Here is a 17,987-nt window from a genome sequence, read left to right as displayed (position 1 = left end):
GTGATTGCTTATTTTCCAAGACGGCACTGTTAGAATTTTTGCATAATGTGTTAGCTTAAATGAACACATCAGACAATACACGAGAGCCCAAGTATAATTATATGAACATATTGTGTTGGGTTTTTGACATATTGGTTTTGTAGCAACGTGGCTGCATTGTTGGCGTAGGCCAGTATTCTAATAGCGACCCGTTATTGTAGAAACTGATGGGAAAACATATGTGTATATAAGAGTGGACATTTTCACCCGTTGAACTTCGTTATCACTCTATATTCAAAGAAATTTTAGCCGTCGCATACGGAATTAAGAATGGTTTTAACAACTTCTTCAACGGGCGGAATGGTTTTCATAATACTCTTTTGAAGATAGACATATCGAATGTGAAAAATCCTTGCAGAGCTTGTCTCAAGACCTAAAGAAGTTTCGTCTTTTTACATGACCACTCGGCATTCGCACACCAGGTTACTAGAGGATGGGTCTCGGCGTAAGCTGCGAAAACGGCAACCTAGTATCACCATAGCTAAAATTTATAAAACACAATAATGGTTTAAAGAAATTTGTGTACCCGATTTCGAATTCATAGTGATTGATGCTAAATAACGGCAATCCAAAGATCAAGTAGTTCTCCTATATCGCCTTCTATGATCCTAGCTCAATGAGACGGCCCATCAACTGCGCGAATCCGCATGCGCTATTTTCTTCCATAGAGAATGGAAACTTTTACAGCCCAAGGCCAGCAGGACAAATCAACTGTCCTCATCCTTAAAATGCTACATCTTAAAAACCTTTTCGATGCGGCTCCGGAGAAGTTCATCGAGGACGTCAAGAATTTCACGGGATCCTATGTGAAGAGAACCAAACTATCCTAACGTTTTTTTTTTTTTTTTCCTTTCTTTCTGGCCCAGCACTTACCAAGAAGAAAATGAGTATATGTAGAATAAGCGACGGAATTTCCCAGATATGCATGGGGCTCCGGAGTATCTTATATTGAAGATGTGCGGCAATTAGATTTTATCTCCTGCGAAGATGCTGGTCTTTACCCATGTCATGAACCCATTAATGAGCGAGGAAATTGATAATTCGCATAACAACTTTAATAAAGTTAATGTTGTAAGCTTTGTTGTATCATCAAATCTGTACGGTGTGTTTTCAAATTCTGTCATTCTGATAGCCGTCTTACTTTTCGGGAAAACAGTAAAAAAAGTCCTAAATCTATTGTATTTTTATCAATTCAGTCATAAACCTTTTAATTTTGCACCAATTTAGACCTAAACATTTTTTTACGTCAATTCAATCCTAAGCGTTTTGTATTTATACCAATTAAGTCCATCCGGCAAATTTTGACCGGTCGGCATTGACTAGTGCCTAACATGACATGGCAATTCATGACAATATTTAATATTTTTGTTGAATTTTTTACTTTTTATTTCTTTTTTTCCTCTTTTCTTTCTTTTTCCTTTTTTGTTTTGGGTCTTATCTTTCCTCCAGCCATGGAGTCGCCGACCAAAGAGAGGGCAGAGCCGGCAGGGGACTGGCGTCGGCGGAGACTGGGCGAGGCTCGACGTCGTCGGAGCTCAACCAGCCATGGCATCGCTGTTGCGATCCTTGCGGCTCAATCGAAGGATGAGGATCGATTCCCCAACCAGGAGGCAGACCGTCCTCCTCCTCCTTTTCTTCTTTCTTCGCTCTCTCTCCCATCGCGTTTTCTTATGCAGCTTCTTCGCTCTCAATTCTCTCACTTTGCGGCTCGACTGAATAATGAAGGCCTCTTCCCCAACCAGTTAAAAGACCGTCGTCCTCCGCTTCCTCTACTTCCTCGATTTCCTCGCTTTTCACCATTCTCTCGCTTGGCGGCTCGATCGGACGATGAGGATCGACTCCCCAACCAGGAGGCGGACCGTCCTCTTCCTCTACCTCCTCCTCCGTTTTCTCTCCCATCGCCCTCTCTTCTTCTGCAAACCCAACTGGTTCGGTTTCCATCCACTCGATTTGCAATCCGATCGAGGGGCAAGCAGCGACGGCAACAGTGACACCATGGATGGGCGAGGCTCGGCCTTACCAGATATGGGTGAGGTCGAGCTCGCCCAGTCGGCGCCGGTGGCCTACCGGCTCGATACCCTATCTGGTCGGTGACTCCATGGCTGCAAGGAGGAGAAGACCCAAAACAAAAATGAAAGAAGAAAGAAAAGAGAAAAAAATTCAAAAAAATTCAAAAAATATATGAAAATATTATTATAAATCGCCACGTCAGTGTCGTCCGGCCAAAGTTTACCGAATGTACTGAATTGACACAAATATAAAAGGTTTAAAACTGAATTGGTAAAATTAAAAGGTTTGAAATTGAATTAATAAAAATATAATAGGTTTTGAGATTTTTTTTTTGATAATTTTGCCCGTTACTTTCCTCGCTAGTTTGAGACATCACCATTGGCCTCTCAAATGTTTCTTTCAAACCATTCTCCTTTCGATCGGATAAACATTCGAGAGAAAAAATGAGGATTTTGACTCGATAAGATGGAGCTTTTAGTAAGCATGCTCTCCACTCGGCGCTTTAATCGGTGGGGGATCCAGGAAGAATGTGCTTCGAATGCCAGAGGAGCTTCGGATGGATATGTATGGCGCTCGGTGAATGACAGACAAATCTCCCAGTGTTGTCGCGTCGATGGAGACGCGCGCGTGGGCGACGGTGGAGCCACTACGTGTCGGCCAGGTGTCACGCGCCTAGCGCCCTGATGTCCGAAAACGTGCTCCCGCTTACGTCCCACTCCCACGTCATCCGAGCGAGTCCAGCGCTTCGCTTCCCCCACGCGCAGGCCCTCCGGCGCGCTTCCAAAGGGGACCGCCTGGGTGGGACCCACCTATCGTTATCAAACTCCGCACCCCGATTCATTTTCACCGCGCCCCCGCACCCCGTTTTCGCTCGAGGAGATTTGCGCAAATAATAAAAGAAGAAAAAAAAAACAGAGTGATTACGCAATGAATCGAAGTTTACATGGTCGGATGTTGGGATGCAGGACGCGAAAACAGGGTCATGTAAAGCAAACGTTCTTCTTATTGATACTACTCAAATTTCAAAAGACAGACATGAGAATAGGTGAATCTCAATATTTACGTGACGAGAAAGTTTCAAGCATTTTAGATTAAAAAGAATAGCCAAAGTGCGTGATTCGCAAGATTCAAATTAAGTGAAAATAAAAATAAAGAAGTCGTTCGTATATTGAATTAGATATAGGGTGTTCGTGCTTTTGAGTAGCCATGAATCATGATTAAGAGATAGCCTGGGACTGGTTGGAGCGAATATTAGGTCTTAAAGTTCATCCCTACCCCGCGCTTGGTCCGAAGAATATATAAGAGCCGACCCAAGCGAGCCTATTTAAGAAATGCTTCGATTCATGTAGAAAATTGATCACCCTTCAAGTCACCAGCCTTACGATCATTGTCGTATTTGAGTAAGGTAAGGCTCGATTTGCTTAGGAAAATTTACCAAAAAAGTCATAAATCTATTATAATTGTGTCAATTCAATTTTAAACTTCTTTTGTTCTTTTGCGAATTGAGCTATAAACCATTTGCATTTGTACTAATTCAATCAATCCGGCCAAGTTTGGCTAGTCGACGCTAATGTGGCAAATTTTAATAATAGTTTGACATTTTTTATATTTTTTTCTTTCTTTTTTTTTCCTTCTTCCTTTGCAATCCCCAGCCTCGTCAATGGTCGAAGACCGGCCTTGGGTAAGGCTCGCCTACTTCAAATCTGGTAACCTCTCTGCTGTCAGGCGAGGGTTGACCTTGTCAACCTATACCGAGGCTCGCCCTCACCAGCTTCGGCCTCCGATGAGACAATGCAAGTAAAGGCAGCATTTTTACAAACATTTGAGATGCATTGAGGATGGTCGAGCAAAAACTTGCAAAATCAAAGCTACGAAAAAGCGGAGGTTGCAGATCTTGCAATGGCAAGCCTCGCTTGAGGTCGGCCCTCGCTAGACGGTTGCCGGGTGACCTCCCCAACCTCGGGCGAACTTGCCCTTGCAAGGCGAGCCTTGCTCCGTTGGCAAGGCCGACCCTTGCCAGATTCCGGGGACTGCAAAGGAAGAAGGAAGAAAGAAAGAACAAAATAATAATAATAATAATGAATCAATCGATCAATAAAAAAAAATTTAAGATATTCTAAAAAAAATTGCCACGTCAACGCTGGCCGATCAAAGTTGGCCGGATGAACTGAATTGATACAAATGCAAATGGTTTAGGACTAAATTACCACAATTGTAATAGGTTTATGACTCTTTTGGTAATCCTCCCATTTACTTATATTTCTCAAAAAGTAATTACAAGCATGAGTTGACATATTTGTGTCCAGTCAACTATGTAGTTAAAACTACGAAAAAAATTAAATTTTAGTATACTGTAGTTATTTTTGTTTACTGCCAACTCGTTTAATTGTCTAATTTTTTTCCCCGGTGCATCTCTTATTTTAGATGCGGTGACAAGATTTAGTTTAAAAAACCTAGTAATTAAACCACGCTTTACGGAGCATCGATCGTTTCTTAACGAATGAGTTGGATATGTATCTAAATTGCAACATTACTAGGTAGACAGACCATGATAAAATACAAGTCAGTTAAACCATTCGAAATTTGAAATGGAATTGAACCTCAATGTTAGAATAACATAAAAAGAGCCTCATTTTCTTTTGTAAAGATGATTATTTTTCTTTATGGTCTAGAGGCACGATCACAATAACTACCTACTTAAAAGGGAACTGGCACAAAAACCCATCGTCACGACCCACTTAGATTTAAGTTCCTTATGCTTGGAATCGAATTCCACAACCGCTAATTTTGAAGTCGAAAGCATGGTAATGCTCTTACGGCTCGGTTAATCTTAGGATGGGCCTGTAAAGATAATTGCTATTTAGGCAAGCTGTGATCAAATTAATGATAATTACTTTTTTGGATAAGAAAATTAATTACTTTTCTTTTATTCGATAAGATGTAGTATTAGTTACCCAATTTTAATTCTAGTCTAAATAGCAAAGAATGAATTTACTTAAACTTACTTTTCAATATGCATTTGCTTTTTGGCCATTTGTAAATTTAAAAAAATCAATAACATAATAATTCTCCACATAAAATTGTGAAATGTATTACAAAATACCCTTTCTATCCATACTTTGTATTTAAAAAAAAAAATGAAAGAACAAAGATTGTGCAAATGTTAAAACTTAATTTTAGGAGAGAGGTGAAAGTGACTAAGATGAACGGGTGATCTTTAGGCATATTGTGGCATAGAGGAAATTAGTTTGGCAAATAATTTCGGGACATCTATTTCAAGAAAAACATAAGTCTATAATGAACTAATCGGAAATAGTTTTTGCACATCCTCTTATGTCAATTGAAATTCAACATTGTTGTGATGCATTCATCATCGTCAATTGCAGTAGGAAGGACATTGAATTCCAATTCTAAAAAAGATACAAAGTCCATGATCCACTTCTTAGGATTTTTGTCGCCTCAATATACCGGGTCAAATGGTAAAGAGAGATCAAATAAAGAAAGACCATTTATCTCGCCAGATCGATCTATTTGGAATTCAAAGAGGGTCTCGAAGGTCTTTATCGTGTGCTGCGACCGCATTTACAATCTAACAAATCACCCGAGACATCGATTGACACATATAAATCGATTTGGAAACAACTTGGTCGATAGACGTGATTACGAGCACCGGCGTTGGCCTCGCCAACCTAGACGGGGGCGCGAGCCGATAAGTCCGGATGCAGGAATCGGGTTGATTTGATCGGACCTAGGCTCACCCACGTAGGCCACCTAAGCCTGGCCAGAAATTTGTTTATTAATATATATTTTGTGGTCGGGCTGGTATAAAGGCCAAAAGAGGAAGAAACGCACAAAAAAAAAAAAATCATCTCTCTCTCTCTCTCTCTCTGAGTCTCCGTCTCTCTCTAGACACAGTCGCAGAGAAATGAGCCAGTGCGTTCCGGACTGGGATTTCGATGACTCCGGCAACAACCATCCCACTCCTGCCAGACGCTCTCTCCGCTCTCACTCCTTCATTCCCAACGCCCCCATGTAATCAATGTCGAAAGCTTTGGCTTTGGATTCTTCTTTTTTTTTTTTGGGTGTTTGAGGGGTTGATTCATGTCTTTACTACGTCGGCAGGTCCAACTACGAGGTTGCCGAGCTGACCTGGGAAAACGGCCAACTCGCCATGCACGGCCTCGGCCCCCCGCGCCCGCCCCCCAAGCCCCTACCCCCCTCCAAGTACACGTGGGTGGACAAGCCACGCATCGCCAACGCCTCCGCCGGCGCCGGCACGGGCACCGGAACCCTCGAGTGCATCGTCAACCAGGCCGCAGCCCTCCCCCGCCGAAAGCTGCCCTCCGACGCCGCCGCGGCGGGCGATCTCGTCCCGTGGTTCGACCCCTCGCGCGGCGCCGCGGCGGCCTCTGCCACCATGACCTTGGACGCTCTCGTCCCCTGCTCCGGCGCCGCCGACGACCGCCCCACCGCCCGCTTCGTCGACTCCGCGCCAGGCGGCTGCGTCGGCGGCGGCGTCGGGACGTGCGTCGAGGGTTGCTCCACGCGGGTGGGGTCGTGCAGCGGGGCCGCGCAGGAGGAGGACGCGCTGGCGGCGAGGAAGCGCGCGAGGGTGGCGCACGCGGCGGCGGAGTGGAGCGGGATGGACCAGAGCGCGAGTGGGAGCGCGACGTTCGGGAGGGACAGCCAGAGCCAGCAGATGACGCTGGACACGGGGGAGATGGATATCGGGGTCGGGATGACGTCGACGTCCCTGGGGTCGCCGGAGAACACCAGCTCCGGAAAGGGCTGCACGAGGGCGACGGCGGCGGCCGAGGACCACGACTCCGTTTGTTACAGCAGGCCTCCGGTGAGGGGAACACACCGTAATTAATTAATTAATTTTTGTTTGTTTTTGTTTTTTTGGGTGGAGTTGAGGTTTAAATTTGTGTTTAGTATCTTTTAGTGCATTAATCATTGAAGCTGTCCCCACAAGCTCTTGACATCGGCTTTTTTTCCTTTTCAATTTTATTTATTTTATATTCCAAATATTTTAAATATTAAAATGGTGTTTTGGGATTGCGCAGAGGGAGGGAGGTGACGACGAAAACGACCAGAAGAGGAAAGGGAAGAAGTCTTCGGTCTACACCAAAAGGAGCCGAGCCGCCGCTATTCACAATCAATCTGAACGAGTACGATCTCTCTCCGCCACTACTCTTATGCCCAAATGGAAAAAATAAAATAAAATATACCCTCACAAAAATATTAGAAAAATACTTTCATGACAGCATGACAGTCTAACATTACTGTTAATTATTTCTAGTCATGGATCCACGTACCATCACCGCTTGTTTTCCATAAAATACTTATTAATTGAAATATCCGAAGTTAGAAATAATGACAGTACTGACCGATTGTTAAGTTTGGTAGCTTCCTATTATACATTTTCGTTAAATGATGTTAAGCGATGCCGATGCAGAAAAGGAGAGATAAGATAAACCAGAGGATGAAGACGCTGCAGAAGCTGGTCCCCAATTCTAGCAAGGTATACCGACAAATCCCTCCCATCAAATTACTTTCCGAAGTTTAGATTTTCGGCGATATTTTCATTTTCACAAATGGTCGCCGAAAGTATGCGTTTTCATGATATAACATGGAAAAAGAGTATTATATGATTCTTTTTTATGTGAAATTCCTTCTCCACCAAGCTTTTTGCAGAGGCCCTTTAATGCTTATCCAAATAATATAACTCATAGAATTCTTTTTTTTTTTTTTTTGCCAAATTTCTCAAAAAGAAGAAGAAGTAGGGTTAATAATTACTCGAACACCTTTTTTTTTTTTTTCCCTCTATTGATTAGTTACTGCAATGCAATAATTAGCACTTGACCATGCAAAATTAACACATGATTCCATTGAAAATAGAGACAGGGCCTACGAGGGAAAAATTTAATGTTGGAGCAGGAACTTGTCCCCATGTCAAATCAAGAACTTTGTCTCCATGTCAAAATCATCATCCCTTCTTTGTCTACTCGTCCCCACGCCAAGATTAGTCTTGTGGACTAGGATCATCCCTCTCTCTCGTCTATGAAATGAGGCCACACGTTCTGATTCAGATCATTTACTACTTTTTGTGCCCACATTCTCATGATTGGTCCTGTGATGGAATTGAACAGAAAAGAGTAATAATGAGCTGATCTTCTGGTCCTCCTTTCCACTTTGGAATATGATGATTCTTTACCCTGACTTCAACATGGCTCGCTCTGCGAGTCATTCCCATGCGGAGAACTGTAACGGAGCCGACATGAAAACCTGAACTTGGATGTTTTGTTTTAGAGTGACTGACTGATAAAATCTCACGAATACTCTGCATCTTGATGTGGTGCATAGTGTTTTATCCAAAAGGGTATGTCGAGCTTAATCGTGCGGGTTCCATCTGAGGCTTTACTTTAGCTGAGGGTTTTGGTTTGATCACCAGACGGACAAGGCCTCGGTGCTGGACGAGGTGATCGAGTACCTGAAACAACTCCAGGCGCAAGTTCAGATGGTGAACAGGATGAACATGCAGCCGATGATGATGCCGATGGCCATGCAGCAGCAGCTTCAGATGTCGATGATGGGCCCGATGGGGTTGGGAATGATGGGGATGGGGATGCCAGGGATGGGTATCATGGACATGAACGCCCTTGCCCGCCCAAACCTTGCTAGCATCCCTCCCGTCCTCCACCCTGCTGCCGCCGCCGCCTTCATGCCCATCAGCTCTTGGGACGGGGACCGGGTATCCGCCACAGCTCCTAAGGTCGTGCCCGATGCGCTGTCAGCGTTCCTGGCTTCCCAGTCACAGGTACCATAAGTTTCCACTAGAGAAAGGCTCTAGTTTAGAGAGTTGCCACGGGGAATATTTTACTGTCGATTCATAGAACATACTAATGGTAATTAACAACACTTCACCTACGGATGCGTGCATGTTTAATCTGGGATCGTCGCTGAAAATTTCTGAAGGTAAACTATACTTGGCTTACTTCTGGGTAGGTGGAAGATAGCCTATCAGCTCATTAATGGACCGACCAAAATCATTTGGAAGCTTTGGAACATAGAGATCATTTCTACATATGTATCAAGCACTGATTAAGTTACTAACACAGACAAGATGTGGGATACGACGTGTGAAAATGAAATGAGAGTGCATATCATTGTGCGCTTTGCTTTGATAAAAGATTTATTGAACATATTCTAAAGACTGTAGTAAGCAACCAAATAGAGATTTATACTTTGAAAACGAAGTGTTTCTTATATTATGTATACCTTCGACAAATCGAGTCATTACACATGGCTAACGGTAAATCCGCCATAGATTGTGATCCTTTATTCCTTACTAACTAAGACGGATGTCGACGTGAATAATTTTGTTCTTTTGTCCCTAGCAACTTGTGTAATTGTAGTTGGTAATTCTGGCAAATTGAACATTTACTGCAGCCAATGACGTTGGATGCCTACAGCAGGATAGCGGCCATGTACCAGCAGATGCATCAACCTCCAGCTTCCAGTTCCAAGAGCTGAACTAATTTCTCAATAGATAGGGATTCGGTATTCGGTCTTTCTTTTTGTACTTTCGTGTCCCAGCTAGATGAAAGGTTCTTTATATGTATATATAGACGTAGATATGTATTTGAGGAATTTATATATGGAGTGATGTCCTTTCCCCTTTGTTCTTACTGTTGATTAATTTGGTTACGTGTGAGACGGACTAGCATTCCACGATGCTCTTTCGACATAGTAGCCCTGTTTTTTTTTTTTTTTTTGGGTTAAGTCTAAGTCATTTGTCAATTGATTTCCTAAGTATGCCCGATTGTTTTGATTAAAGATGTCGCCAATGCATTTGTTCAATGATGCTATCAGTATCGGTTAATGAAATCGTTCTTTGTATGTAGTGGTAGGACTCCATTTGTGTGTGAGATTACGTACGCAGATATCATGATAACGTGTGATGCACATGCATCATGCAATGTGTGGATTCAAACCTAACCATTTAGATGACATATCATGACGATATTTATATGCGACGCGATACGACATGACACGATACAACACGACAAATTTGAATGTAAACATGATGAAAAATGACATTTTACGGCAACATGCACATGCATCATGACATGATAAATGATAAGGAATTGACATGACAAGAAAGAATAAGAAATAAATGATAAGGAATTGACATGACAGGAAAGAATAAGAAAAAATACGACGAGAGAACGACATGCCATGGCAATAATCATTACATTAATTTGTCAGCGATGCCAAAAGCATATTAGATACAAAATACTCTTAAATACAAGTCCACATTACCTGTTAAATCTTTTAGAGTAGTCAAGAAAATCCTAGACAAAAGAAGAAAGCCTCCTCCTCGGCCGGTCGTGCCTGGAGAAACTTCTGTCCGAGCGTCGAGACAAGGGTGGATGGTGGCGGCACAGTCGAATGATGAGCCAGCGTCCGAAAAAGAGAGAGAGAGAGAGAGGATGGAGGGAAAACGGGTAGGGTTGGGGTTCGACCTTTCTTTTTGCTATTTCACCTTTTACACCAGTAAATCCGTACGGCGGATAAAAACATGATCCTTGATTAGGGTTTGGTTCGTGGTTTCTACGGATGGTTTACGGCTAATTTTAGGGTTTCCATCCCTCCCGTGTATGAGGAGGGATGACCTAGAGGTGACCAAATGGACCCTTGAGCCCGAAACCGGCCCGGAAGGGCCGGTTTCGATTTGTAAATTGTTGGAACCGGCCCGGAATCGCTGGTTCCAACCTGGTTTAAAAAAAAAAAAAAAGGAAGGAGGCCGGGTTAAAAGAGAAATTGGGCCTTGGAACCGGTGGTTCCGTGGAACCGGCCACCTCTAGAATGACCCCATTATTCAGGTGATGATTAAGCTCGAGAAATCACACGGAGTGACAGCATTTGAATCCATTGGAAGACAGTTTTGCGTGGAGCATGTTAATCCTGGAACCAAAACAGCCTTGGCAGACATGTAACGTGCAATGTATGCAAAAAGACAAGCACATCGATGGTTGGATCATCGGTTGTCGACTTGGTCCAAGCGAAACCACACGTTCCTCCCCAAGACCTTTCATGATATCTATCGTCGGATAGATCAACATTATTTACGACATTACCCTTTTGACGTAGGATGTGACATTTATGATGCAATCCATGAATATGATGTCAAATGTTCATGATCTCTCCACGTGATCATATCTTGCTTTAAAGACTAGGGGCCACCATTACATCTGAATAACGATGAATTACCTCTAATGTGTCCCCATTTGGGTTCATAAGCTTTATAATTGCTTAAATAGCGGGGTTTGATTTACTTTTTTTAGTTATTCATCCACAAGTGATAGACTTAGTCGATGAAAAGAATAGTCAACGGCTTAGTGAGTGATTATATTTTCGGATATTTAAGCTCTTTTTTGGTAAATGTCAACAACTTGAAGAGCATCGACAACCAATTAAAGTTATCAACAAAAAACGTCAATAACCTGTAATGGAATCATCGATATCAACATTGACGTGCAATTGCTTAGTAGCGATATTTTCGGATATTGGAGCTTCTTGAGGATATGTGTTTATGTTACTTCTTGTACTCGCAAATAGGATGAGAAAGGTACTCATCAGAACTTAGTAATCACCTAGATATGAGAAGTCGTGATAACCGATAACGTGAAGATATGGAACCGAAAGCTCCAGAGACATGAAGGCATGGCTAAAACTGCTGAAGAACTGTTTATAGACAGTTATGTTGTGAACAGTATAGATACTAGTGTTTGTGTATTGTAGGAGGCCCCTGCGCAAAAACAAACAAATCATGTTATCTTTCAAATCCTGTATTGTAGTCATACTTAGGCACAAATTATTTTCGTTAATGAAAGTATTTCCTGCATGGAACAGATAAGACCCTTAGAGAAACTCTTGACTCTTTTGATACCACAAGGGCAACAACATAGTCATGAATTAAGAATTAAAGAGAAAATTACCAAAAACGCATAGACCTATTGCGGTTGTGCTAATTCAATCCTAAATTTATTTTTTTTCCAATTGAGTCATAAACCTTTTGTATTCGTGCAAATTCGGTCCATCCGGCCAATTTTGGCCAAAAGTCGTTGAAGTAGACCCCGATCATCTTATATGGCGACACCAATGGTAACGTGGATAAATCTTTTTTTATAAATTTCTCTTATTTTCTTATTTTGTATTTTTTTATTCATTTTTTCATAGTTATTTATTATATTAATAACAAATTTATAAAAATTGTCCACGTCAAGATCCGATGACACCATGTAGGACAACAACCGCCCTTGTTAGCGATCTCCAGTCAATTTTTGGATTGAATTGATGTAAATATAAGATGCTTCTACTCAATTGAAAAACTAAATTAGGACTGAGTTAATGTAATTACAATAAAATTTATGACTTTTTTTTAGTAATTTTTTATTAATTAAATGGAGACCTTAGTAAGAATTGCAGTTGCTCCGATGATTCATCATAAGCGTGGGACGCTACTATACGACTCAATCCGGCGGTAACCATCCGAAGATGACGTGGAGTCTACCTTCTCTATCATCATCTCCTTAAATTGAGAGAAAATTTTTTTTTTCCTTTCATCTCAGAAAATACTTCCAAATTTTGTGTTTCAGAATATAGACGAAACAGTTTAAGGATTTTATTCAAATTCAAAATTACTGATTATGCATGTCCATATTGGACTTCCAGAGGAACCAAAAAGCCTTTTTTTTTTCTTCCCCATATTCACTCTCAAGATGGAGACAATGATGTGATTGCGTGAAGGAGACAACGGGGTGGTCGGAGATGATTGGAGAGCGAGAGGAACACTTGGACGCGATCCTCTCCACATCCTTTGGTTGTCTGAATACCGGACGGAGGAGGGTTTTGTGAATCCTAGGAGTTCTCGTCTTTTGCTTTTTTTTTTTTTTGTTCCTTTAGATTTCTTGGAACTTTCATAAATTTAATGATGTTCACCCTTAGAAAGGTCGTCAGTTCATTGAAGCTTAGAGAAAGGCCAAGAGAGCGCCGTTTAACTCGGTGACTCGTGGAGGACTTCTTGGAACTTGTTCTCTAGGAAGTGCGTATCTGAAGCTCTCCCAAGTGTTGACAGATGATTTAACGGTTTGATTCGAGTACGGAGAATCATATGTACCCCGTAGGTTCGGGGTCGATCTGACTAAAAATTTGAATTGTTAGATAAATACGTGAAAAAAATATAAGAAAAACTTTAAGCTGTTAAATGAATGCTTAAAAGTAAAAAACAAAGCAAGATGTGGCACTATAGAATCACCATCTACATCTTAGCCTACGTCAGTCGTTGCCATAGATTGTTGGCGCTATTTTCACCCGTGGCTAATCTTGTTTAAGATGAGCAACTATGGGTGTATCGCTGCGCGCGAGTCCCAACATTAACAATAGCCCCATTGCCTCCGCCGATGCCATTGTCGTTGATTAGCTCCACCTCCAATCCACACACTCTCTTTCGCCACGTGCATCTCGAGTGTGATATGTTAAGGTGTTGTTCCGCAGGAATTTCTCACGTAGCAAAATATCTTTTATTAAAAGCCGTTCCTCATCTTTTAATTAAAGAGAACAGATCCTGTGGTGAATCCGGATAAAAAATATCCGGGAAAACAAGATAATCAACAGCTTGAATTTTGATAGCATTGTATAAACACAAGTCGTGTCGGAATTTAATCGATGACAATGATTGGAACGTACAATTGTTGCAATCGAACAAAATGTAGATAGACCCTACTGGAATTCAATCGACGGTAGAGCACTACCTCTAATGATACTATACTGGAATTTCATCGATGACGCAGAACCTAGGATAGAGACACGCACTAGAATTCAATCGATGATGCGAATTTGAAAACTACAGCTAAGGAAAATAGAGTGCAATACAAGAAAGTAAAGATAAAGATAAATTTGCTAGATTTATGTAGGTGGACCCTCAGAAGAATACGATGTGGTTATTTAAAGCCTACAATCAACGGTTATGGATGGAGATTATAAAGAGAGGTTAAAAACGGAGGTTAGAAAGAGATGTTATAAACGGAGGTTAGAAATAGAAGTTATGAATGGAAGGTATAGACAAAAGCTACGAAGGGAAGTTACCAATAGAAGTTACACATGGTCATCGACGGTTTCTTCCACTATACTACCTTGATGGTTTTCTAGACTTCACTATCTTAATGGTTGTTTGATTCCACTATGTTAACGGTTGCATCCGCAATTATCGACTCCACATTTTGTCGATTCCTTCAAGTTGTCAACAATTTTATTCATAAATGACCAAATTTCGTTCTCATCGACTAAGTCTATCACATTTAAATAATGACATAAAATCGATCATTTTTTGTGCAGGCAGGTGTACTTCGTGCATCATTGATCCACGACCGCTCGGCTACTTGCCGGATACCCTAGACTAGGACAGGATCCGAGGTACCCCAAGACTGGCATCGCTAGACCAAGATGTGGTCGAGGAAGATCAAAGGAGAGAGCTAGAACTAAAACTGAATCACTTCTTTTTTTCTCTTTTTTTACTACTGGTCCACAGGATCACATAAGAAAGTAATAATGAAGATTAATGCAGCAAAAAATATCAGTATTCCCGTAAAGAAGATTGTGAGATATTTAATGTAGATTTTTTCTGTTGTTGTTGACGGCGGCACATCAATGGCTTTGAAACATTTGGAAGGTCCAAAGGTTCAGAGTTCTCAGCAATGGAATCTCTATTCATGATCATTCCTGCGTCGTGTTGTTAAATATCCCCCTTGATTGGACGATTCACCATCTTTTTTTCTTAAAAGCTTATCCATCCATCGTTTCATTACATTTTTCATTTTTTTTTTGGCTTCGTAGACATCATTAAACTCATCCCGACCCGGGATTCCAAATAAGTTATCTTCTCTCAATTTAAGCTTGTGCTATTTTTTTTTTTTTGTCTATGAATTACGTTTTCTGTAGATCGATAAGTTTTTCATTATCCAAAAATAAGAAAGTTGGAAAATAACTTTTTAGAAACGGTTTTCCTTCAAACAATACGGAAAAAGAATGATTCGGAAAGCATCTTCCTAAAAATGATTGCTCTTATCACTTGCAGAAATAACTGGAAATATTTTCATTGCACACAGAAAATTTTTATACATAGACTATTATTGATAATAAAAATATATTTCATTAACTAATTATTTCAAACAATACAAGCGATTATTCACAGGAAAATATTTTTTAAGTCATTATTTATCCGGGAAAACATTTTCCTCATTTTCCGGCATTTGGATATCTTAGGAAAATGAGCTGATGGAAACTATTTTCCCAGTCAACGGAAAGTGTTTTCCCACCAAAGCTTAAATTTAGGAAAATAATTTCCTATTTAAAAAATAGAAAATCATTTTTCGGGCTTGGATTAGAAACTCTGCACTTGGGCAAGAGAACCTCAATGCTGGTTCTCGGACCCTTGGCGCCAGGGCTAGGTCCCGTGCGCCCAAGCCATGGACTCTGCGCCCTAGCCCGGGTTCATTTATGTCGTGCTGGAGACCTCGGTTGCCACTCCTAGGTCTATTGAGGACGGGCCCAGGACACCCGTGCCTATGCTCGATATCTCATGCCCAGTAATATCAAGGACGGGTGTGGGACATCGGTGCTTGTGCCCGATGCCCCAAGCTCGGTAATATTGTGGACAAGCCCTAGGTCCTCAACGCCGGTGCTTGGATCCATTGAGGCCAGTTTCTCTCAAATTTTTTTAATATTGTAATTGTAATTTTTTCTAGTAGCCGTAGACGCGGCCCTACAAGGCTTGAGCTCACCTGGGGCCATTGTTGGCCATTTGGACGAAGGAATAAGGGGAAAGAAAAAAAAGAAAAAGGAAGCAAAGAAAAAACATAAAAAAATAAAGATTTGATCTTAAAAGAAAATTACCAAATTATCCATGTTAGGGTCAACCATATCATATAGATGGCCAACTTCTACGTTAGCAATTTCCCGCCAAACGACGATATAAAAAATCAAATTAAATTTTCCCGACCAAACGACAGAAAATATTTTTCAGTTCATTTTCAGGTCTCTATCAAACACCGGAAAATATTGTCATTTTTCTCTTTTTGAAAAAATGTTTTCCAAAAATGTCAAATTTTTCGTGAATCAAACGGAGCCAACCCCGATATAATTAATTTTTTCTTGAGCTTCTCGAATGGATGTCTCGGTCATATGGTTTCGTGCCCATGTTCACATACTGGGCGAGCCCACTACGTTTCATTGGGCCTAAGTTGAATTTGGGCAAAACTGGTAAAGGCAGCAACCACAGTACCCCCTGCTTGATCTCTATAAATGTACCCACTAACCTTTCAATCGTGCCATTTTCCGATAATCCAACGGCGCGAGCGTAGAAATCCGACCGCTTAGACGGTACGATCGCCTAAAGGTCCAAGGAATATTCTGCAAAGCCCCACGGCACCTTTTTTCTCTCTTCCAAATGAAAATAGGAACGAGAAAATGAGAATTTTTCACGAAGCAAACGACTCCTTAAGTTTCTCTACCCAAAAAAAAAAAAAAAAAAAAATCCTCCCATGCAGACAACATGTCAACAGTTCGTGTAAGGGATTAAATTGAGTGCCGACATCTGACGTTCTCATGTACATTCCGCCTGTTGGAGTTGGCGAATACTTTAGGGACCTTTGTTTCTCACACCGGGTACGCCCACGTGAGCTTAGAGAAACCGAAGTGTTATCCAACGACATGTGACCCCTGCGCGCGGGATGCGGGGGTTCGGGGGCAACGCCTCCTACACGGGTGTCCTGTTGCCCGGTCGGTGGGCGGGGGTTCGGGGACAACGCCCCCGAAACCTCTACGGGTTTGGGCTTTTATTTAAGCTAGCCCGTATGGTTAGAATTAAGAGATTTTAGGCTTTTTAGCCAGTTTTTTGGGCATATATACTTTGGTTGGTTTTATCATTGTATGAGCAAGAATTGAATGTAAACCGACAAATATAGTGAAATCTCTTTGCAAGACGTAGCCCTAATCTTGAGGTGAACCTGGATAATCTCGTGCGTCATTCTAATTTTTCTTGATTTTACGTGTGATCGTCTGATTCGGTTTCAATAAATCTCTTTCAATCATCATGGATCCCGCCAAAATCTACCGGCGAAGATATGTTTTAGCTGCAAGGTGGTTGACTAGGGACGCGGGCCCATTTCCAACTGTTGGGATGGGCTCCACATTGTGGTCGGTCCACTTTTGAAGCAATTAGTAAATGGAGAATAATTTCATTGCTAATAATACTTTACGTCAAAATATTTTTGCAAGCGATGAAAATGTTTTTCGTTCAACTAATTTTTGTTAGCAATCGGAGCGATCATTTTTAGAAAAATACTTTCCCAATCATTGATTTACCACGAAACAAATGGAGCTTAGGTTTCTTTATTTTTCTTTGAATTTTGAGCAAATTGTTAGATTTCTTTTTTCTTTTTATTCTTTTAACCATTGCTATATTTAGGGTGCATTTGGTTCAATTTTGGGGGAAAAGCTTTTGGGAGAATGCAAATGACTAAGTGAAAGGGCATTTCCAAACTGCAAATAAAACATATTGAGAAGCAACTTTGACGTAAATGCTATTTGAAAAAAACAAAACTACATTTTGTAAAGGACTTTTGCTATTTTTTAAAAATAATTCCCAAACTATTTTCGGCAGGAGTCGGCCACCGACGAGCCAAATAGGCCACTAGTAGACTAGCTTTCCGAAAACTAGATCTAGCCTCGATGGTGATGTTGTGTGAGGTGGGGATATTTTTAAAATTATGAAAGTTGAGCGAGGGCAAAGTTGAATGAAAAAAATTGTATTTGCATTCCATAAATGCTCAAAGCTCAAAGCACATTCGGGCCTAACTTGGGCTAATGCCGTT

The 17,987-nt window shown here is 41.3% G+C and overlaps 1 protein-coding gene across 2 annotated transcripts; it reads left to right on the top strand.

Annotated features, from left to right (window-relative positions):
• The first annotated feature begins 5,870 nt into the window (after positions 1-5,870).
• On the top strand, positions 5,871-9,797 carry LOC115744361 (transcription factor UNE10). Of its 2 annotated transcripts, none has more exons than XM_048285813.1 (6): positions 5,871-6,081; positions 6,172-6,898; positions 7,116-7,220; positions 7,508-7,573; positions 8,504-8,869; positions 9,502-9,797. In XM_048285813.1, the coding sequence occupies exons 1-6, from the start codon at positions 5,975-5,977 to the stop codon at positions 9,583-9,585; spliced, it is 1,455 nt and encodes a 484-aa protein (XP_048141770.1). In that variant the 5' UTR covers positions 5,871-5,974; the 3' UTR covers positions 9,586-9,797. The 2 variants fall into 2 exon arrangements, with proteins under 2 accessions (XP_048141770.1, XP_048141771.1); XM_048285814.1 differs by having other exon boundaries at positions 5,871-6,089; positions 6,170-6,898.
• The last annotated feature ends 8,190 nt before the right edge of the window (positions 9,798-17,987 follow it).

Source organism: Rhodamnia argentea, chromosome 9 (assembly GCF_020921035.1).
Source record: "Rhodamnia argentea isolate NSW1041297 chromosome 9, ASM2092103v1, whole genome shotgun sequence".
NCBI classification, from domain to species: domain Eukaryota; kingdom Viridiplantae; phylum Streptophyta; class Magnoliopsida; order Myrtales; family Myrtaceae; genus Rhodamnia; species Rhodamnia argentea.
Note: the sequence above shows the minus strand (reverse complement) of the source record. Positions and strands in the feature narration are given on the sequence as shown.

Excerpts from the sequence above, each read along its gene's own strand:
- LOC115744361 (XM_048285813.1), top strand. The coding sequence starts at position 5,975 with ATGAGCCAGTGCGTTCCGGACTGGGATTTCGATGACTCCGGCAACAAC. Across the intron at positions 6,082-6,171 it reads TTCATTCCCAACGCCCCCAT|GTCCAACTACGAGGTTGCCG; the intron begins GTAATCAATGTC and ends CTACGTCGGCAG. Across the intron at positions 7,221-7,507 it reads TTCACAATCAATCTGAACGA|AAAAGGAGAGATAAGATAAA; the intron begins GTACGATCTCTC and ends ATGCCGATGCAG.